Source organism: Convolutriloba macropyga, chromosome 6, assembly GCF_964194025.1.
Source record: "Convolutriloba macropyga chromosome 6, txConMacr16.3, whole genome shotgun sequence".
NCBI classification, from domain to species: domain Eukaryota; kingdom Metazoa; phylum Xenacoelomorpha; order Acoela; family Convolutidae; genus Convolutriloba; species Convolutriloba macropyga.
Genome location: NC_134473.1, coordinates 63578609 through 63602420, shown reverse-complemented (window position 1 = coordinate 63602420; position 23812 = coordinate 63578609). Strand labels below are relative to the sequence as shown.

Below are 23812 nucleotides of genomic sequence, written 5' to 3'. Positions count from 1 at the left end.
AATGTGTGAACAGACAACGCCCCAATATAATTCAAATTCTTTGAATTGTAAAAAAAAAACAAGAGAAGGCCAATAATAGCCTCATCTATCACTTTGCGGCTATTAATAGCTCGAAGATTGCAAAAAATAGCACCAATAGCTTCGCAGATCGATTTGCAGTCTTACCAAGATAGTAAACAGGACAAAAAAAGCATTCTTTTCACTAAAAGCTGATACGTAATAATTTGATTAATCTGTTTGACTTATTGATGCTCAGGAGCAAAAACACTTCAAAAATCAACTTCTCATTTCGATTTAAACGTATTTCAAAAATATTGACGTTTGAAACCAACTCAGATTTTTTTTTGCTCCGTTCACAACCCAGCGTGATAAAAATCAACTCTTATTAGACTTTTCACTAACGTGAAAACGCTGAGAAACGTGCAATCAGATCTTAAAAAAACAACACACCAATACAATTCAAATACTTTGGATTGTAAAAAAATAGGGCCGCTATAATAGCCGGCTGAGAAGATGAGGAGTGCTATTAAAAAGCGATAAATTTCACTGGTAATACTGTCTGCGTTTATTTAGGTACTCAGCAAATTTTGATTTCCATACCAAAATTCAACTAATGAGGTGTCAGAACAAACTAGGCATAGTTGCAATATCCGTTGACGTTGGTAGAATTTTTGGTTTAAAATTTTCTTAAATTGAGGATGATTAAATTACTTGAGTGAGTATCTCCCAAAATGATGTCTTCCGCTTTTAAGACTAGCTTCGGCTAATTCTGGTAGGCGCAAAAATTTTGAGGCTGAATTTCAAAACTCGCCTTATTTATGTAACCCGCCTTCAACACTCCATAAAAATAAATGGCAATGTATTGTTTTCAGAGAAACTGACGCCTTACCGTGGACAGGAGGTGGAGGGCCAAATCCTCCTCTGGGGCCAAAACCTCCTCGTCCACCCCTCATTCCACCACGCATAGGTCCACCGTACATGTCGTATCCATGAGTGTACATTCCATACGGATCCATCACATCCGGGTAAATTATGGACTCCATTTCCGACTGTGTGCTTCGGAACACTTCTATCCATCTGAAATGATCCAAAATGACTTCATAGTCAAGAAAAAATTACTTTGAACAAAGAATTAAAGTGAAAATTTATCAAAAACTCATTTAAAAGTGAAAATCTAAGCCACCGCCTTAACCAGATCTTACCAAACCTGTGTAAAAACAGTTCAAACTTCACAAATAGAAGAGAACATTCGTAGTTGGGGTTGGTTTGAATGATAACCAGGACTACCTTTGACCAATAGTTTGCTTGTTTTTGGCCAAGGCCCTATCCATGGAACTATCGTCCGCCATTTCAATGAACGCCTCCCCGTTGCAAGTGCCTCGCCCATTTCTGTCCGGAACAAAGTGAATTGCCCCCGCCTCCCCCTTCAATTCACATCCTAACCACAACAAAACAAAAATTAAAACCCAAATAAATTTTTCCATTAAGTTTTTGTTACACTGATTTTCTTTCAGATTTCTTTTCCTTTTCATGATATCAAGAAAATTGTTGTTTGAAGAAGTTCTGGCTAAGTGTCTTTTAACTGCTTCAAGGCATAACTTGACTAAGCTTCTCTGAAGCCTATTGATGACCTGTCAGATCTGAGTGGTGTTTGTTTTGAATGAATAACATGTTTTTAGAGTCTGAAAACCAATTCAATTCAATAAACCAACAAATACATTTTTAGCTGATACAGATGAATGTCAAAACTCATCTGAATAATTTTAGCGGCGAAAGGGTTATGAGATAATGAGTTGCGATGATAATAATGAAAAGGTTACACATGAAATTATTACTTACTAAATAGCTCCCTTAGATTACATTTATTATCAGTACTTTGTCACTGTTTTCCGCAAAAACAAGTTCATTTGGCCCAAAACTTGACTGGGCGAATTTCGTTATTAATTATTTAAGATACCTTTGAGATGCAAAAATTTCTCAAACGCAGCGATATGAACAAGGGCTAATCAGTCTTTAAAATTCGCAATTAGTAATACGAGGGACTCTTATGCAATTATTTAACAATTCGGTTTTCTTTAATTTCTGTTTAATTAACATGTTGTTCGACTTCATTGCGGGAAACAGTTTTAAGTCCGAGTAAATAACTCGCCTAAAAGAGCTCTTTAGTAAGTAATGATAATGAATTTTGGGACACATTTACTTTTCTTGACCTCTTGGTTACCCTACCCAAGAAGTCAAAAAATTAAAATCTTTTAAGAATCTAGAATGATGAAAAAGTTTTGAATCCACTCCTTACTAGAATACGTTAAAAGACCATACAATAAATGCAGAAAATGGCCATCATTAAGTCGCTGGCAATGATGGAATTAACAGTAGAATTTTTGAAAAAATCAAGAAGTTACAACTGGTAACGGTACAGTTCAGTGGAGATTTACCTTCTAGAAACTTTAGAATCTCGTCTCTAGTGACGTGAAAAGGCAAGCCTCGCATCTTTAGTATGTTCTCTTTCTTCTCATTGCCAGTATTCTCCATCGCTTTCTGCAGCTCACTCGCAGTAGAAGCGAACACTGTCAACACAAACAGTTTTACAACACACAAACAGAACCGAGCAATTCTCAAAAGCAACGACAGTTAATGTATGCTTAAAATCAGTAGATGGGTTCGAACATAGCTGACAGTCAATTTCGTTAGTAGATCGACATAACTTTTGGCGCTAAAAATAACTAATTCTTAGAGTTGCTCGGTTACTAGACCACCGGTTAGAACTTTACAAATGGTCTACTTGCTTGGCTTCCTCATCTTCAATGTCATCAATTCCCTGCCATTTGGTTCTTTATCGTCCGAACTGGTTATCAAAGCACCGGCGGAACTGGCTATGATAACCAGCCGACAATTATATTTGATGCTAACTAACCATGGCTGAAATTTAATAGAAATTTCTAAGAAAACTGAAACAAAAGCCTCAAAAATATAATCGAAGCCAACAGATAGAATGAACCAAAACATGACCGACAAACGTCGGGCAAAGCGCTCTTAAACTGGAGCGCACCGGGGGAGGGGGGCTGAGCGCGCTGGGTTACGAGTGGCCAGCATATATATTTCTATATTATGAAAAGCAAATTTCCGTATCCTATTTTGATTTAGATGACAACATGAACGTTTAAATTTACCTTCTAGGTACCGCTTGCCCATGTTTCGTTTGTTCTTGGCAACCGCCGAGGTCTGTTCCTCCTGAGTGTACAGTTCCAAGTATATCTCCCCTGAGAAGCGCCCATTTAGCTCGTGTCGATGAATCTGTTCTCGAGTTCGCAGCACAATCTCAGCTGAAACAAACAACCAACCAAATCAATGATAAAAATCCTACACCATTAGTAGTACTCATATTGTCAACACACGACTAAATCATCGTAACTTAGTGATAATCTGTCAAGCACGCTGCTTTGTCTTTATTCCGAGTCTGGTTAATAACGTACTTTAAAACCAGCGCGGGGGGGGGGGTAGTTTATTAGGACCACAGCGGTGGTTAAAAAGATCCAATTGGACCGTTGTGTTGAGAGTTAGGGCCAGTAACCACTACGCTCTCAAAATCAGTTTCAATTTTAGCAGCACACTCAATATAGGAATGCACGGAACTCAAATCACTCAAAGGAATTAATAAGTCAATCAAGAGAAAATCACTCATGAAGTGAAATCGAAAGAATGTTCTACAACAAAAACGGTCAATCAAAAATTTTGCATAAAAAGGCACACACGCTTACAGTAATTGATTCAAACTTCGTTCGAGAGCAGTTAATTAAATGTGATTAGATCCGAAAAATATACTTACGTTCAAAGAATTCGGCAATTTCGTCGTCCGTCACAGACCACGGCAGCCCTCTGGCTCTAACTACATACTGTCTCCCCCCACTTAACTCCCCAGGATTGGTAGCTGTCAAAGGAGTGTACCCAGATAAGTAGCCAGTCTTGGAGTCATCCACTCCGTAAGCTGCCGCAGTTTCAGCTGCAGATGGATAAGCACTTACTCCAAACATTGCCATCTGGAAGGGATAAAATCTGGAAGATGCAGAATTTGAGAGATCTGACCTGACAGGGCACTTGACGCATTTCGGGGGATCTACGCTTTTATTTTAAAAAACTATGAATGCATTACTGCATTAGAGATCCCGCACAAAAACGCATAAAACATTAAACGAGCGATTTCTTTCAATTGCTATCCAAGAACAAAATGAGCAGTCCATGAGTCAAAAACTAGTTCAAATAAAACCCTGTAACGACTACACACTCCAGCTTTTAATTGCTAGTAAAAAAGTTGGAACTTTTGTCAAAATTTAAAATCTCGTTTAAAAAATAAATCTGCAGTTTGTTCAAAACCAGCTATTTTTCCGAAAAACTTTGAATTCTCACAATTAAAACAACTGTTGCAAGGCTAAAGTATATGTGTACAAAAATAAGAAAAAATCGATAATTGACAATGTCAATCTTTTGTAATAAAAAGCAGATATTCAGCTGAAATTAAAACCACCAAGTAGTTAAAAAGACAAGGATTGTTCTGAAACGACTGACGAGAGGTGAGATAAATTCAAAACCATAACTCAATGGCTTCAAATGCTCTTAAGAGACCTTTTTCGCAACAACATTTAAAATTTAAAAATCAATTCATTTCGCTCGTGTCCGGACAAAACAGTCCCAGACAAAACAGTCCCAGACAAAACAGTCCCAAATTGCAAAATATTCCCAGACTAAACAGTCCCAGACAAAATAGTCCCAAGAAACCAGACAAAACAGTCCCAGACAAAATAGTCCCAAATAAAATGTACCTAATGCCATTATACCCAATGTACTTTGAAATGTTCGTTCAATAATCCGACAACAAATTAGCAGTCGCTATTACCCGTATGTTTTAACATACTTAATGGCCATGGCCATGCCTCAGCGGCCCATGGGACTTGATATGAAACTATCACAACCGAACATGGGATTAAATTATCCGCTTGTTAAATCATACGTGTAAAAGCTATTATAATGGCTTTGGGACTATTTTGTCTGGGACTGTTTTGTCTGGTTTCTTGGGACTATTTTGTCTGGGACTGTTTTGTCTGGGAATATTTTGCTATTTGGGACTGTTTTGTCCGGGACTGTTTTGTCTGGGACTGTTTTGTCTGTTCACCCATTTCGCTAGTTGAAAAAATGCACTCAATCACTTCGTTTCAAATCAATTAATAAGACATTTTTGCTTTAAGCCTGCATCTAAAACATCGAAAATAATCAAAACCTTATGCCAGAGCGGCTCAAAAAAATTGACTGTAACAAGTAATAGGGATTCGAAAACGAGAAAGGGTTCTTGCAATTTTCTTGTGTTCCTCGTAATTTGGGCAATAGGCCAACAAATTGAGCAGACTCCTGCCTTCAAAAACCAGTTCTATTCGATTCTTCATACGATTCTACAACACAGCTGATTCGGTCCTCTCAACAGATAAGAATTGACCAGAGTACAACTGCAGAGCCGAACGGGAGCAAAGCAGAATGGCATCAGATTTAAAGCCGAATATTTTTGATCAGTGATTGGCTTAAAAAATAGAGCAACGAAGGTCTATCCGTTTTCGCAAGCCCCCCGCCCCTCGGGGGGTTGCGACCACTGAGAGGCTCTGAGTGCAGCACAACGCAATAGCATACCATAGATAATCAAGTGACAACGACTGATCTAAGTCGCTACTTAAACCAATCACATTTGGCCAATAAAATTTAGTAATTCGTTAATAGATTCGCTTCTCTCAATAAAAAAATTAAAAATATGCATTTTCGAAAACTCGAATTTGTTGTTTTGATAACGACGGTGTGAAAAACAGAACTCTTGAAAACCTCTCCGTTGCTAAAAGTACAGTCACTCCTTAGTTTCAAAATTTGTAGGTCAATTAAAATCTAATGTTAGCAAAATAAGTGAAATTTCTCCTCAATTTTCGTTGTGATATTTTGACTTCCTTCAAGATTTTCAAATATCAACGTTCAAGATATATATAAACATTTTTGCATTAGAACAAAAAACGATCATCTACAATGGCGCAAAAAACAACCGAAAAGCCTCGATCGAATTTCTCTCCAGCGACCAGCGAGCGTTTGGCTTCGGTATTAAGTAGCTACGGTTTAGGGAGGCTTATCTGAGTGTAAAGGTCCTTTTCTACTGTTTCGTTTTTAAGAAATAGCTCGTATTTGTAAAAACACGTGAAAGTAAATCACTGAAAAAATTGCATTTTATATATCAATGTTCGATTTATTATTCCTGTAAAACATTGTTTCAGGAAATATACAACTTTTGTGTGCTGACCTTAGGTATTTTTGAAAGTCAGAAACTTTCTCCTTGAAAAGAACTTTTCCCTTCCAAGGTCGCTTGGTCTATTTATAAAGGACTTTCTGAGTTGCGTTTCTTTGCGCTTTAAATTGAGTAGTCCACTTAGCTTCATTTTTTTCAAATTTCTCTTCACGGTTAGAATTCTCACCTGATGTGAGGTTTCAGTTTGGACCTACGGCAGCAAATAAGATCAATGCAGAGTTTTTTTTCTGGTACAATTTCACCCAGCACTTTATCAAGCGTTATACAGTTGTCTAACTAACTCATCAATATAACTGCTGCAGTATGGTTGAAAAAGTTCTATCAAATATTCTGGTTAAGCTTTTTCAAGTCGACTTTATTGAGAGCATGACGCTGTTGTTTCCCTCTATTGTGACCATTTTTTTATTGAACTGTAGTTTATCCAGGAAGGCCTCGTGGTCAGAAATGTAGGATTTATTAAATTCTTTTCATTGACTGTTTCTTGTTTATCGTTAAGAAACATATCAAGTTCCTTTTTGTCTTCAAATTTTAGAATTCAATAAAATTTTAGCCAGAAAGTTGGTCGAGAAAACTTTGCTCGTACTCATAATTAGATAATACTTACCCAGATGGTGTTTTAACAATTTCTGTTAGTTTGATGGAGTTGCATTGTTATGCTTCAGCATAATTTGCTAATTCTGCAATTAGGTTAAGTACAGACTTTATATCCCATCTGTAGGGTCTGCCTGTTCGAGGGTTGTAAAGACGGCCGATTAAAACTGACCGATCTCCTGATTGTACTTTTGCGGTAAAGCATTCACTTTTAGCATTTTTGTTTTAGTCTCTCGTGTGGTAGGTTCTCTACTGCAATCGAAACGCCTTGCTTTTGTTATTTTTAGCTGGTCTATCAAACTTATGAATTGTTAAAATGCTTAGGTATAGAGCTTCGCCAGGTACATCTTCTGTGAGTCACGTTTCAGTTGATCAAAGTATATCAAATTAATTTACAATGCTTCAGCTGTTCAAAAAATTTAAGCAGTCACTCCGACTCTATTCCAGCGCTTTGTATATTTTCCCGAGCATTATCTAAATGCTGGAAAACCGTGTTTGAAATCAATGTTTGAGTTTATACCGGTTTTGATAAGCTCTCGCCTTTTCCGTAGTAGTTCGTTCCCAAGACTTCGCTCTTATGAGGTTACCTATTTTCATATGATTACTTTTTATTGGTCATTCATTTTACGGAGACAACAAAATCAGTCACTTGGAATAATCGCTGTTAAATTTGAGTTCTATGCTTTCCGTCACAGAGTTCTAAGCACTACAAAAGTTCTATGCTTTCCGTCACAGCTTTTTCCAATTCTTTTGAGACCAGTTACGTTGCAGTCACTTTCAAATGTTTTGCTATGGATTTAACTTCTTAAACCGTGCTCATATCTCTCTGCTATTGGCGGATTGCAATTTGGGAATAACTCCTAATGCCATCGCAAAGGTCTTTTGTGTGGCGTTTTGAAATTCGGACTTGCTTTTGGCATGACTGGCTCTGGTTGTGAAGGGGTACTTTTCGAGTCAATAGAGTATTTTACGTCTTTGGATTGCTTTGTATTTCCAGCTTGCTTACTTTAAGCTCTGCTTTGATATCATCAATATCATTTTTGAGCTCAGAGACACTTTCACTATCCTCTCTGAGCTTATACAAACACGATTGCTTCTCCCGACATACCCGTTCGTTTTTCGTTAAAAGCATGAACTGACCGCATGATACTCAGTGAGATACTGCGGCCTTTTTTCTATGTTTGTGGAGCAGGTTTTGCAACGTCCAATTTTTTTTAAAATTTTTATTCACTGCTCTTGGTGCCGTTTTTGAAAAGAAACTAAATTACTTTTAGAATTTTTTTACTGTTGGTACCACAATTAGATAGTTTCATCAAATGATTATGACTGATCTTACTGAGAACCGTGACTGCTGTAAATGGTCCTATCGTTCTAGTGGAATTCTATGGTTTACCATAGTTTACTACACAAACAAACACTCTGTCAACTTCACTATTAAACGTATGGATGAGGCTCGTATGCAATTTCCAGGGAAAACACTCGCATGAATTCTTTTTATGATCGGATATTATTACTCCAACCTTTTTCGTTTATGTGCAAATGTCATGATGAGCCTGCTTCTAAACCTCAGAACTGCTACGTAACAGAATACGTAACTTGATACGTATTAATTTTATGATCGACAATGAGTTCGCATTCTTAGTCTGGTGGTAATCGAGGTTAAATTTCAAAAAACAAAAACAGATTCTGTGAAATCACTGATCAAGTTTGCAAGTTCACAAAGGATCTCTGCAACTTTTAATCGTTGTACAGATCGTTTCTGGACATCATAAAAATGAATTAATTTCATAAAATTATCACAATTTATTACAAGAGACGCTATCAAGTGGTCATTGATACTGCAGGAAAAAGCGGCCCTAAAGCGGCCCTTTAGTTTCTTGTAGCTGCTCCAATGAAAACTTTTTTATGAAAGGGGGTTTGCTCTTAAGCCGCGTAGGACAATCCAATGGATGCGTAGTGATCCTCCACTATGAGACATCACTGCATCGTATATAATTTTAGGGACAAGGCACTATAGCTCTTTTAGAGCTGCGTTATGAGAAATATAAACATAAACATAACCGACTAACGTCGGGCGAATTGCTCTCAAACAACCGGCGAGCGGTTGGCTTCGTCAGTAGCCAGCCAAGGTTTAGTGAGACTAGCTTTAGCTTGATTCGACTCTGCACATTTTAGTTTTCTAGCCTTGTTAGTAAATAAAACAAAAACTGATATTTCAAAAAAAATTTAAAAAAAATTGCAACATTTAAAAGAAAAGCTTCCAGATTTCAAAGTGAAAAAGTTCAAAACTATTTTTTTTTGTTTCTGGAGTTATGTCAGGTAACCCATCTTCAAGACTTGAACAGCTTCGTTGGCCAGTAATGATCGTTAAACTCACAAAAATACTCAAAAATTTTGATGAAAATAGCAAATTTTTAAAATAGATTACAAAACTTCCAAGATATTAAAATCTTCAAAACCATTTCACTGTCTCAAGAGACTATCCAGTATTCCTATTTCGAGCTTTAAATATTTTCACTGGCTCATAAAGATCCAAAATCATGATAATTTTCCGGAAAATTGAAAAAACTAAAGTTTATCAAAAAATTGCTAAATCTGGAGTCATGAAAACATTGATAACCAGTCCTTTAATTCTAGAAACTATGCCACAGCTTAATATCAAACCTTGGAGGAGGTCCCTAGGACCCTGGTGCAGGAAAAAAATATAGAAAAGTTAAAAAAAAATATTCAAAAAAACTTGAGACAGTTGCAAAAATTTTCAAAAATTGCTGAAAATAAAATCTTGAAAAATATCCCATTACATCTAGAAGCTATGCAGTAACCTATAATCAAAACCTGTAGGACTTGGCACTTCAGGCTGGAAAAACCCAAAAACCGAGAAAAAAAATTCAAAAAACTTGAAAAAACGCAAGTTTTATCAACAAAATAGCTAAATTTTTCATATTAAAAAATTTCAAGCTATCCCATGGCAAATAAAATTTTTCAGTAACTTATTATCAAACCACTAAGGACGTTTTTTGGCCCCTGCGTCTGAAAATAGGTGGATAATGAATAAGAAAAACTTCAAAAAATTTACACGTTTTGTAAGAAAAATACAAAAAATTCGTGATGTTAAAATGTTGAAACCATTGCATTACCACTAAAAACTATTCAGAAACCTATTATAAAAGCCAAAAGGAGTTTCCTTGACACCTAGGGCTGAAGGAACTCAAAAAAGGACAAATATTTTCAAAAAACTTGAGAAATGAAAATTAGTATAAAGTTGCATGTTTGTAGCGATCGGTTGTTCGTCAGTAGCCACCGTGGGGGGAGGGAGGAGGATGCACAGGGTGGGTGCCATTGGGTAGGGGGGCCACAGCGCGTTGGGGAGGGGTGGGGCAATAGTGGGGGGGGGTCAACAGTGGGGGTGCTCTTCAACCTCTAAGAACCGCCCTTCACACCATAAGTATAAGCCGAAACACAGTTAACAAGCTGTAAGAGCACTTAATGCCCGCTGAGCGCTACCTGTTTATCCCGCTTTTGAGGACGAAAAGTCAAAAGCGTCAGACGAAGAATCGGTCAGGCGAAAAATTGCATAAAGACCGACAGGTCTAATATAATTGCTACAAACTTCGTTTGAGAGCAATTAAACATCTCTGCAACGTATATAATTTTAAAGACAAAGGCACTATAGCTCTTTTAGAGCTGTGTCAGAAGAAATGAATTTCTATATAAGCGAAATTGTTATCAATCTATTCTCCCCTCCGGCACTATGGCACTGCGAGAACTATCGATGTCGGTCGGCCGTTTGGAACCACGGCACCCTCTGAGGCATATGATAGCGCTGCGCAGAAGAGCAAAACTTATTCTCGTGCGTTTGTACGTTATTGCGCCGAAGAAATAACTGCGGAACCTGGACACTCATAGGCCATTCGCTTTAATGTCTAGTCGCACGTTTTCATTAGTGCTAGTAGTTTTGTGTATAAAGGGCTCGCCGTGAAGCAAATGAGGAGTCGGCTCAACTTCGACATCACAGCAAACGTCATGCATGATTTTAGCAAAGGTGTCTTGGACCTCGTTATGTCTCATGTGTGTATACCCCCCCCCCCTCGCACAGTGGAGAGCATGTGATAGGGTAAACTTTCCACCACATGGTGGACAATTAGTGGGCATATTTTTGGCCTCAATGTTATATCTAATGCAAAGTCTCTAAATTCGGACTTCGTTAGTGTAAAACCGTAACGTTTAAGCGGTAGAGCTGTGAGCCAGTTCGAGGCTCCTTTTTCCGAAGCCATTTCTATTACGTGGCTTTGCTCGGTCTGAAGGCTTTCCATAAGATCCTTCTTACACGATCGAATAATATTCAGATGTGCGGTTCGTTGGTCGTGCGTTATGCATTCTTGGGTGAGATAAGCATTTGCTCGATCCTCATCTTCAAGAGAAGCGCACGCCGTCAGCGAAGCAGCGTACTGCGTTTCGTAATCTATATCAACATTTTTACTCGAACATCCATTGAAAACAACACAAAAAAGAACGTTAAAGGTTTTCTATATATCTAAATAGAAAATAATTTATCTATAGTAAACAAATTATATTCAAACAAGCGTCTATGTATGAAGAGAAAGTCATGTCCGAAATAAATTTCGGCCACTTTTCGCTATACTCATCCATTTAAAAAATGATTACAGGAATGACTGCTCTTGGTTTCAATCTGTTCATCTCTTGGACCCTCCCAGGCAAGGCGGGCTCATCGGAACATTAGAGTTTGATTTCCACTGCTCAGGAGTTTTGGCTACAATTGACAATGCATGTACAGAGGATGCCAATTCGTTTTTCAGACAATTATTCACAGCCCGATGCCTTGCCAACAAATTTTCGTTCGCGAACTTATCAGAGACTACGACAACCTTGAAATGAGTCTCTGATCCCTTTGGTACATTGTGTTTATGGCTTTCGTTAATAACTTCAAGATGAGCTGGTGTGAATTGCAGATTAAGCTTATCTTCAATTGCAGAAGTAATAGACATTTTGCGTGCTAAAAGCCTTTGATAATTAGCAATATATTTTACTCTTGCAAACAGTGCCGGCATCTCATTGCCACTGAAAACAGATCACGCGAACAGATTTTTCGAAGTATTTTTCATTTCCGAGTCAGCACCACTAATTAACCTAAAATACGAATACTTTCTGCCTGGCTCCTGGGTGACCACAATTAACTCTCATAGTCCCAGCAGCTTACAAAAGCCCTAACCTACTTTTTTTTAAATGTCAATTATTAGATATCCCCTGCCGTATAAGGGCAGCCGGTCAATTCGGAGGCGGTAAGATATATAAATCCCTGACGGTTGTCAACAATCAAGGCCTAGACCTTGACTAAGGAAAAAACTTTAAAGTTTAATAATAGGGGGGGGGGGTATTGACTATAATTACACGGTGCAGCAACTAGTAAATGTCCAGCTAAGGTCCGGCCTTGGGTCCAGCTAGAGTCTTTTCATAACCATTTACAGTCGAGCACGGCCTTTTGATGGGTTCAACATTAGTCTTTTCAAGCCCAACAGAGTCGAGTATATTTTATTAGCAAAATATTTTAATTTTTGGAAGGGAACACAAACATAATAACGCCACATTTTTGTCATGGCTATTGGGAACAGGAGTCACACTAAGGCTAACTGGTTTCATTCAACCAAGTAATAAGATAAACCATTATGGCAGCTGCAGTATATTACCACCTTACTTGAATGAATGAAACCAGTTAGCTTTGGAGTGAGAGAGAGAGAGTTTAGGCTTCTGTGGGTCTTTCCACATGGGTTTGCACCCTTCATATAACGACTGAGCTGAGCTTCTGCACCGGGTTACAATGTCCACAGCTGCAGTTGAAAGCCCAGGAACATAAGTTGACTTCCGAATAACTTTCGAAGTGCCTGTCCTGTTCCCATTAGCCATGACAAAAATGTGACGTTATTAAGTTTGTTCCCTTCTAAAATGATCAACTATCTTTTTCAAAAACAATGCAGGTTTCTACAGCTGCTCAAGGTTCTCAGCGGAACCGATATATCACAGCCTGGTTCTCGAGATTTATGCCGGACTGGTTCTTTACATGGTTCGATTGACTAATAATCTTGCGAAACAATTAGTCGCTCGGATGTATTAAAGGAGTGTAACTTTAATTTTGTTGACTGAAGTTAAGAAAATCCTTTGTGATATCCTATGTTCAATCTCGTACCGAAGTTTGTAAGACTTCAGCCAGTAACTAGCATTGTTGCTAAGTTCTTAAACGGAATCGCAACTAACTTAAACTCTAACGATCTAATGATCTAGTAAAGCTTAGAATAGAAGACCGAACTTGATGAAGAATCAATTAGTCTATTCTGAGCGCCAACTACTCTCTTTAACAGTTTCTAATGGTTCTGAATACAATGTGGTTTCACTATTCAAACAATTGGATCAAACTGAAAATTCTACCTCTATCTTTTTACTTCGAAATCCACAGCTTATTACTACTATGTGATCTCATAAACAATAAATTCAACATTGTCATAGAAAAGTATATACATTTCAACAACAATAATCGGACGAGACAAGGCGCGAAATGTGAAATCAAACTTACGAGAAAACGATTATTCAAAAGCGACGAAAATTTGCGGTCGAGAACAGCCTATCTCTATAATATTATCAACAAACACACAGACCTTACAGACAACAAAAATATAAAATATCGGATCAGCGACATTCATTGGAAATTCTTTTTTAGAAGTTTTAACGAAATTGACATGTGCACTTGGAGAAATCAAAATTACGAAAAAACGATTATTCAAAAGCGACAAAAATTTCCGGTCGAGAACAGCCTATCTCTATAGTATTGTCAACAAACACAGACCTTACAGACAACAAAAATATAAAATATCGGATCAGCGACATTAATTGGAAATTCTTTTTTAGAAGTTTTAACGAAATTGACAAGTGCACTTGGAGAAATCAAAATTACGAAAAAACGATTATTCAAAAGCGACGAAAATTTGCGGTCGAGAACAGCTTATCTCTATAATATTGTCAACAAACACACAGACCTTACAGACAACAAAAATATAAAATATCGGATCAGCGACATTTATTGGAAATTCTTTTTTAGAAGTTTTAACGAAATTGACATGTGCACTTGGAGAATTTGCTGCCTGTGCAAAAACTGTAACCCTATTTCATTTACAACGAGGATGCTTCAACCCGTGCATTGCAGAAGCCTGAACTACTACTACTACTATTGAGTTAAAGTAAACAGTCAAAAAAATCAATTATAAAATAATTGCTACTCGCTTCTGATTTGTTAATCATTTAAAGTGATATAAATTATTGTTTACATAGTACATGTCAAACTGCTACAATATTTGCTTTTGTTGGCATAAGCACGGATGGCTATCGAAAAATGCCGATTTTGCGAAAAATATCCAAAATTGCCAAAATTGCATCGAAGAAAAGCTAATAGCCACAATTGTGTATCTGATGCAATAACCCATATTGGGTCCATGAATAGCTTAATAACTACCCCAACCGTGTGCTATAACCTCGTGTTCCTGAGGTTTTTCTTTTCGAAAATCGGGGGTGTACAAATTTTTGGTCACAACTTTTAAAATTTTTTCGATTTGACAATTTTTGAGTTTTGACAAATAAAGAAAATTTTTGAGTTTCAAAATTAATTCTTGCTGTCTGATGGTTTTTGTAGCTGATTTGATGTGGGGCCAACATCGCCGGCTCTGCTCTCAACCTCGCAAACACCACTGTAGAATGCTGACGCTAACTTTGCGACTGGCCGGTTCAGCTCCCCACGCGCCAGTTTGACTCTCGATGAACGCACAACGCCGTCGTTGGCAGTAAAGATCTCAAAGATTCATCCCGGTTTGTACTCAAAGCGTTTCATAGAGTCATCTATTACCCATACTTGCTTTTCTTTTTTTCCAGTTGTCGCACATGTTCTTTTAGCCACTTCGATCTCTGGTTCAACTGTGGAAGGTATTCCCAAATCAATATTTTCCAGATCATGTCGGCATATGCTTGAGCCATTTTGAAAAATTTTTTCAGGTCATTGAAGTGCTCGGTGGATGACATGAAAGGTGCACTAGTATTTTAAAGTCTTAGCAAGAAATGATTAGGTGTGATTGCTGTCAAATATTCTGGATTGTCACTTACGGTTGTCAAGGGACTTGCTTTGAGTGCTTGCTCTGCAAGATACATTTTTGTGCTAAATACCTCGTTGGTGAGGCTTCGGTTGTCCAAACTTGCAACGGCGATTTTCTAACAAACTTGAACTGATTTCTCCCAAATTCCACCAAAGTGTGGCGCTCCACTTGGATTGAATTTCCAAACAAATTTTTCGGTGCTAAGTTACTTTCAATCTAAGCTTTTCCCACTCGTTCATATATGGTTCCAGCTAGCTGGTTCCTCCCTCGTAATTTGTTCCGTTGTCACTGAAAATGGTGACTGGGGAACCACGTTTTGAAACGAATTTTGTCACGGCAGCTAGACTTGACTCGGTGTCCGACGACTGTGCAACTTTGATATATACTGCTCTGGTTGTCAGGAAAGTGAAGAAGCAGAACAATCTCTACAAGGTACGTCGGAGGATTTTATTTTCAAAATGATTCTAATTAACCACTCTGCTAAGGGTGAATGGGAACTCATGTCCATCAAGTTGTTCTCGGGGTGGATCTGCAATTGTTGGATGAATTGTGTCGGCGTTTCTTTGACTGCATTTGACATATCTCGACTTTAAATTCCTCAACGCATTTCCCAATCCATTTACACAGTATTCTTGTTCAAGCATTTTTCCTACGTACTCTGTGCCTTCGTATAAACTATCACAATGAGCTCTCTCCAGTAGTAGTTGCACGACTGGATTTTTTGCTGACAATAGTAATGGATGTTTTGCATTGTTATCAAGTTTCGAATGATTAAATCAACTTTTCACTCAAGTTGTGCAATCCTATTTGGTGAAGAATTACATTTTGTCAAAACTCAATGATTTTGATATTTCTTTGCTGTTTGTTATTGACTTCCAAACATTCGGGAAGCTATGAATTTGAACAAATTGAAACAAAATTTGTTTTATTGGATCTTCTATGCTTTGAGAGGTCTTTTCCGCTTCGTCTGGAGCCTCATGCAGTAGGCAATGCAGCTTCTAATTCGGTTGAAGGCATTGCATCATCTCCAGTCAAACAGTTGGTCTAGTTTAGTTTTTTTTACTTTTCAAAAAATGTCGATTTATCAACATTGTCCCTTATTTCAATCAACTTAGAGCAGCAATCACTGAATGTGATCGGCTGACAGCTTTTTGTCCCGTAATTGTCCCATTGCTGCTCAAATGCTTTTGAATAAAAACCGCACCCTTATAGTGAAGGGTAAACAAATCGCAAGTGGGTTGAACACTGCTGAGACAAATCTCGAACATTTCTATGAGTTATTTTGCGCGAACTTGCTGCTTTTTTCCACGACAGACTATGAGGCTGTTCTTATCTACATTCCATTTCAGTCCAAGTATGGAGGATGACTATGGTTTGGCCTCAGTACTTTTCAAAACTTTACTTGGTCTATCTCCTTCTTGGATTTGTGCCTTGACTTTTTCGTCACTCGTTATCCATTTCGTCAAATTGAAACCATTTTTGCTGAAGAGATTTCAAATTTCTTGACTGATTTTGATTGCTGCTTGGGGTTTTCTGACTGACTTGACGAAGTCTTCCGTGTAGAAGTTTTCCTGGAGAGCTTTGACAAGATTTTCGTCGACTTTCGCTTTATTTTTCTCCACTTGATGCAAAGTGAAATTTGCAAAAATCGGCGAGCCCTTTGCCACAAAAACTCATAGACTTATATTCTCTGCTCTGGATCTTCTTGCCAGAGAAATTGTAAGCATTGGTTGGCATCGCTTGGGACAGCAACTCGAACAAATTTTGCTTTTATGACGGCTAAAAGTGATAATTGGTGTTCTCGGCTGCAAAAATAATTCTGATCAGAGTCTGCAACAGGTCTGGTCCAGATAGATGTTTGTCTTTGAGGGCTACACGTTGTTATTTTGCTGCTTACTTGGACACTTTTCTTACTTTCTGGGGTTTATGAGGGTTGATGACAGGAAGTTGTGGCAGGTACCATTGAGGCTTATCTCTGGTTTTGTTAAGTTCAAATTGTTCAACTTTGCGAACATTGCCAGCTTTGACGTCAGTGTCAGTGGTTTCCTTATAACGTGTTTGAAACGGATAATTTTTCTGTAGGCGTCGTTTTAGGGATTCGAGTTGCCCCATAGCAGAGTAGAATTCATTTGGTAACTTCACTTCATCTTGTCGATACAGAAGTCCAATTTCATATCTGTCGGTGAATCGAGTTGTTAGCTCCAATGTTCTGATTGCTTTCTGTTCATCTTTCGAATGACTGATGACATCACAATTTGAGTCGTAGATTTCGATGTCTTACCAATTACCTAACTTGCTTGCTATTTTGTCCTCTGATACTGAGGTTGCTGTTGTAGCAAGAGTTGCTGATTGCTTCACTGATAGGTGACCAACTAAGGTCCACAGTATCGTCGATTTAACTTCTGGCATTGAAGTTTTATCATTTGACTTCTTGTATTTTAAAGAATGATGGATTTCGTAGGAGTCTTGTCCAATTGTTACTTGAGCTTCGTTTAGACTGCATCTCTGATTTGTCAAGTTCCACAAATGTGGGTAGCGATTTTTCAACCAATGCAAATCTTAAATCTGGTCAATCAACTTCAGTTTTTCATAAACAAAAAATAGCACTGTTATCAATTTTCGAGACTTCTCGTGCACTGAAACCGCTATCGGCAATTTCCGTCCTAACATAATGTGATCAGTTGATTCCTGCTACTGACGAAGACGCTTTTTGTCCTTGCTCGTGCAGTGCAGATACGATTGACTAATCCATGAATGAAATTCAGAATTCTGTAACACACATTGCCAGTACGCTCAGGCTGTGGTGTCCATTCACCAGTTTAATGCGCACTTCAGGGAGCCCTCCTTGTGTGATGCTTGTTGCTACAGCTGTCGTAGCACCTGAGGCACCTGTTGTAACCTGCTTTTTCGAGAGGTTGATGTAGAAAAGTTTGTTGTGTTGTCGTGTACAATTGGGCACACTGCAGTTTCTACTTTTACAATCCTTTGACAAATGGCCGGACCTTAAGTCTCTGAATGGACAATTCTTAATTCTTTGGTATTGTAGAATCATCTGCGTTAGACGCAAAAGTAATTGCTTTGGCTTTTCACAAAAGCAATTACTTTTGCGTCTCGACAAAACGTTAACCGTGCTTGTAACTGCGTTTGAAAAACAAACCATCCAACAGGGGTCATCGTGTTTAACTGCGGTTGAGTGTATATCTTCTTAAGTTGAGACTTGACATTGACTCTTGGTCTGCCAAACTTTTTGCAGAGAATGTCCCAAGCTTGAGAAATAGCCTGTGATCTGACGCACAACCCAGAAACTGCAATCATCGCCTAACCAGGGAGGCTAATTTTCAGATACTGCACCTTCTCAGTATCGCTCGGCCGCTTTTGATGCACAATGACACCGAAAACTTCTGCCCACTCGGGCCACTCCAGGGGGTCTCCTGAAAACTCCGTAAAGGTGAGTTTTGGTAACCCTCTTTAATCACCACCTGGTTGGTAAATTATTTGTGGGGTAGTTTGGCTCACGTTTGTTTGGTTTTGGCTCTCCATCGATCTGCTGTGAGAGATGTGGTTGGGACCCTGGCTTCTCTGCTTGTTTTGGAATGGTGACAGTCTTTGTTGCATAAACGTTGTCTTGGGTAACTGCGGTTTCTGTTGTGTCACCCTAATTGATTTTATGTTTTCTGGTATCTTGAGAAAAATCGAATTTTTTAGCTGCGTTGAGAAAAGTCCTGCACCCGGTCGGAAGAGAGGGGTATTTTTCGGGTAAGCGCTGAAACGTTAGTCTTTTTTTTCTGTGTCACATTCTTAGGAGGGTCAATCACAACGTTTGGTGATAGTGGCCAGCTAAAGCCAGAATATTGGGCCACTGTATTCGCCCAGCTTTCTGTTGATATTGTTGATGTTTTGCTGCTGCTGTTGTTGCTGTAAACATAATTATTCTTGCTGACAACAAAGTTCTATTTCCTCAAGCTTCTTCTCTATCTCCAACTGTCACTCTCAAAGTTGTTGCTTTGTTTCTATAGCTCTGAGGTTTTTGAGCTCCATTTCGTCAGTTTGTCGCCTTCTCGATGAATGAAAGTGGGCAATATTGGGTTGTTTTCTGCTTCCATGGGTAGCGAAATGCCTGGAAGAGAACCCAATCTTCTCTTCAGCGTTTTTCATTGTCCCATTTCCTGTAACAATTACAGTCTTGTTTGGGTCGTTATCACCAACAAATTTTGACGACACTTAGACATGTTTAATTTTCAACCTCTGCAGTCGGGCAGTAACGTTTTAACAGAGCTTGATAGCTACTTTTGTGACTTTCATAATTTAACAGCTAAAAATTTTCAACTCGAACGTCTGGTTTCAAAAACTGGTTAATTTATGATTATTTTGTGTCCAACTTCTGCAAAAATTGTTACATTTTGTTACACAATGTTTGCGTCAGAGAGTCATATAGGTTCACTGCCTCTAACTCTTTACTTAAAACTGACGCTTCAGCTTGAAGTATTTCACGGTCTAGACCCAATTGGTCGTATCGCAGTGTGTCTTCCCAATGGTTAACCATTTCGTTGCGACACAGTTCAATTTCTTCAAGTTTTAGTCATTGTTCAACTAACCATTTGAATGTTTCCTTCTTTTCACCAACCTTCCGCTCAGTGTCTGCATAACAATTCTCCAAATGTTTAAGCTTCAGTAGTTGCCTCTGTTGTTGTCTGTTTTTCTCGAGTTCATAGTAAGTTTCGACGAAACATCGATATGCTTCTTTGTCAGGCGCTCTTTTGTTTTGAGCCAAGTGATTTTCCATATCAGCAAGACTTATGTCAAATCCTTTGAGCAATTCAACTTGCTCACTTTCTAGTCTCTTGAGTTGACTTGTCATATTGTAGTCAGTTGTTTTTCAATGTCTATCAGGGTTCTATACAGCCATCGTTAGATTTTGATCTGGTACACCAAATAACTGAAGAATAGTTGCTGTTCGTCTTGTCGTCCGGGTTCGCGGACCAAAAACTGTTTTAAAATTGTAGTTGGTGTTACGTCTGCTCAAGAATCTCAGGGGAACCGATATATCACAGCCTGGTTATTGAGCTTTATGCCGGACAGCTTCTTCACAGAGCTCAATTGACTAATAATCTTGTCAAAACAAATTAGTCGCTCGGATGTATTAAAGGACTGTAACTTTAATTTTGTTGACTGAAGTTAAAAAAACCCTTTGTGATATCCTATGTTCAATCTCGTACCGAAGTTTGTAAGACTTCAGCCAGTAACTAGCATAGTTGCTAAGTTCTTAAACGGAATCTCAACTAACTTAAACTCTAACGATTTAAAGATCTAACTCTGCGAGACGAGAATGGGACCCTGGCTTCTCTGCTTGTTTTGGAATGGTGACAGTCTTTGTTGCATGAACGTTGTCTTGGGTAACTACGGTTTCTGTTGTGTCACCCTAATTGATTTTATGTTTTCTGGTATCTTGAGAAAAATCGAATTTTTTAGCTGCGTTGAGAAAAGTCCTGCACCCGGTCGGAAGAGAGGGGTATTTTTCGGGTAAGCGCTGAAACGTTAGTTTTTTTTTCTGTGTTACATTCTTAGGAGGATCAATCACAACGTTTGGTGATAGTGGCCAGCTAAAGCCAGAATGTTGGGCCACTGTATTCGCCCAGCCTTCTGTTGATGTTGTTGATGTTCTGCTGCTGCTGTTGTTGCTGTAAACATAATTCTTCTTGCTGACAACAAAGTTCTATTTCCTCAAGCTTCTTCTCTATCTCCAACTGTCACTCTCATAGTTGTTGCTTTGTTTCTATAGCTCTGAGGTTTTCGAGCTCCATTTCGTCAGTTTGTCGCCTTCTCGATGAATGAAAGTGGGCAATATTGGGTTGTATTCTGCTTCCATGGGAAGCAAAATGCCTGGAAGAGAACACAATGTTCTCTTCAACGTTTTTTATTGTCCCATATCCTGTAACAATTACAGTATTGTTTGGGTCGTTACCACCAGCAAATTTTGACGACACTTAAAGATGTTTATTTTGCAACCTCTGCAGTCGGGCAGTAATGTTTTAACAGAGCTTGCTAGCTACTTCTGTGGCTTTCGTCACTTAACAGCTGAAAACCTTCAACTCCAACGTCTGGTTTCAAAAATTGTTTAATTTCTGATTGTTTTGTGTCCAGCTTCTGTAAGAATTGTTACATCTTGTTACACAATGTTTGCGACAGAGAGTCATTTAGAATCACTGCTTCTAATTCTTTACCCAAAACTGACGCTTCAGTTTGAGGTAATTCACGATCTAGACCCAATTGGTCGTATCGCAGTGTGTCTTCCCAATGGTTAACCATTTCGTTGCAACACAGTTCAATTTTTTCAAGTTTTGGTTATTGTTCGACTAACCATTTAAGTGTTTTCTTCTTTTCACCAACTTTTCGCTCAGTGTCTGCATCACAATTTTCCAAATGCTTAAGCTTCAGTAGTTGCCTCTGTTGTTGTCTGTTTTTCTCGAGCTCATTGTAAGTTTCGACGAAACATCGACATGCTTCTTTGTCAGGCACTCTTTTGTTTTGAGCCAAGTGATTTTCCATATCAGACAGACTTATGTCAAATCCTTTGAGCAATTCAACTTGCTCACTTTCTAGTCTCTTGAGTTGACTTGTCATCTTGTAGTCAGTTGTTTTTCAATGTCTATCAGGGTTCTATACAGCCATCGTTAGATTTTGATCTGGTACACCAAATAACAGAAGAATAGTTGCTGTTCGTCTTGTCGTCCGGGTTCGCGGACCAAAAACTGTTTTAAAATTGTAGTTGGTGTTACGTCTGCTCAAGAATCTCAGGGGAACCGATATATCACAGCCTGGTTATTGAGCTTTATGCCGGACAGCTTCTTCACAGAGCTCAATTGACTAATAATCTTGTCAAAACAAATTAGTCGCTCGGATGTGTTAAAGGACTGTAACTTTAATTTTGTTGACTGAAGTTAAAAAAACCCTTTGTGATATCCTATGTTCAATCTCGTACCGAAATTTGTAAGACTTCAGCCAGTAACTAGCATAGTTGCTAAGTTCTTAAACGGAATCTCAACTAACTTAAACTCTAACGATCTAAAGATCTAGCTCTGCGAGACGAGAATGGGACCCTGGCTTCTCTGCTTGTTTTGGAATGGTGACAGTCTTTGTTGCATGAACGTTGTCTTGGGTAACTATGGTTTCTGTTGTTTCACCCTATTTGATTTTATGTTTTCTGGTATCTTGAGAAAAATCGAATTTTTTAGCTGCGTTGAGAAAAGTCCTGCACCCGGTCGGAAGAGAGGGGTATTTTTCGGGTAAGTGCTGAAACGTTAGTCTTTTTTTCTGTGTCACATTCTTAGGAGGATCAATCACAACGTTTGGTGATAGTGGCCAGCTAAAGCCAGAATGTTGGGCCACTGTATTCGCCCAGCCTCCTGTTGATGTTGTTGATGTTCTGCTGCTGCTGTTGTTGCTGTAAACATAATTCTGCTTGCTGACAACAAAGTTCTATTTCCTCAAGCTTCTTCTCTATCTCCAACTGTCACTCTCATAGTTGTTGCTTTGTTTCTATAGCTCTGAGGTTTTCGAGCTCCATTTCGTCAGTTTGTCGCCTTCTCGATGAATGAAAGTGGGCAATATTGGGTTGTATTCTGCTTCCATGGGAAGCAAAATGCCTGGAAGAGAACACAATGTTCTCTTCAACGTTCTCTATTGTCCCATATCCTGTAACAATTACAGTATTGTTTCGGTCGTTACCACCAGCAAATTTTGACGACACTTAAAGATGTTTATTTTGCAGCCTCTGCAGTCGGGCAGTAATGTTTTAACAGAGCTTGATAGCTACTTCTGTGGCTTTCGTCACTTAACAGCTGAAAACCTTCAACTCCAACGTCTGGTTTCAAAAATTGTTTAATTTCTGATTGATTTGTGTCCAGCTTCTGTAAGAATTGTTACATCTTGTTACACAATGTTTGCGACAGAGAGTCATTTAGAATCACTGCTTCTAATTCTTTACCCAAAACTGACGCTTCAGTTTGAGGTAATTCACGATCTAGACCCAATTGGTCGTATCGCAGTGTGTCTTCCCAATGGTTAACCATTTCGTTGCGACACAGTTCAATTTTTTCAAGTTTTGGTTATTGTTCAACTAACCATTTAAGTGTTTTCTTCTTTTCACCAACTTTTCGCTCAGTGTCTGCATCACAATTCTCCAAATGCTTAAGCTTCAGTAGTTGCCTCTGTTGTTGTCTGTTTTTCTCGAGCTCATTGTAAGTTTCGACGAAACATCGACATGCTTCATTGTCAGGCACTCTTTTGTTTTGAGCCAAGTGATTTTCCATATCAGACAGACTTATGTCAAATCCTTTGAGCAATTCAACTTGCTCACTTTCTAGTCTCTTGAGTTGACTTGTCATCTTGTAGTCAGTTGTTTTTCAATTTCTATCAGGGTTCTATACAGCCATCGTTAGATTTTGATCTGGTACACCAAATAACTGAAGAATAGTTGCTGTTCGTCTTGTCGTCAGGGTCGGTGGACCAAAATTGTTCTAAAATTGTAGTTGGTGTTGCATCTGCTCAACAATCTCAGGGGAACCAATGTATCACAGCCTGGTTCTTGAGTTTTGTGCTGGACTGGTTCTTTACAGGGTTCAATTGATTAATAATCTTGTCGATAAAATTAGTCGCTCGGATGTATTAAACGACTGTAACTTTAATTTTGTTGAGTGAAGTTAAGAAGATCCTTTGTGATATTCTATGTTCAATCTCGTACGAA

At 38.5% G+C, this 23812-nt stretch overlaps 1 protein-coding gene across 2 annotated transcripts in view; it reads right to left on the bottom strand.

Moving 5' to 3' along the window:
• The window catches only part of LOC142341852 (heterogeneous nuclear ribonucleoprotein H-like), a 567627-nt gene that overhangs the window by 33598 nt on the left and 510217 nt on the right, over positions 1–23812 (bottom strand). For both annotated transcript variants that reach the window (XM_075393113.1, XM_075393114.1), the window contains exons 2-6: positions 3827–4039; positions 3171–3323; positions 2436–2567; positions 1288–1438; positions 890–1077 (exon numbers count right to left, since the gene is read on the bottom strand). In XM_075393113.1, coding sequence (XP_075249228.1) covers positions 890–1077; positions 1288–1438; positions 2436–2567; positions 3171–3323; positions 3827–4037 — 835 coding nt within the window. In that variant the 5' untranslated portion in view covers positions 4038–4039. The remainder of the gene's footprint in view (positions 1–889; positions 1078–1287; positions 1439–2435; positions 2568–3170; positions 3324–3826; positions 4040–23812) is intronic.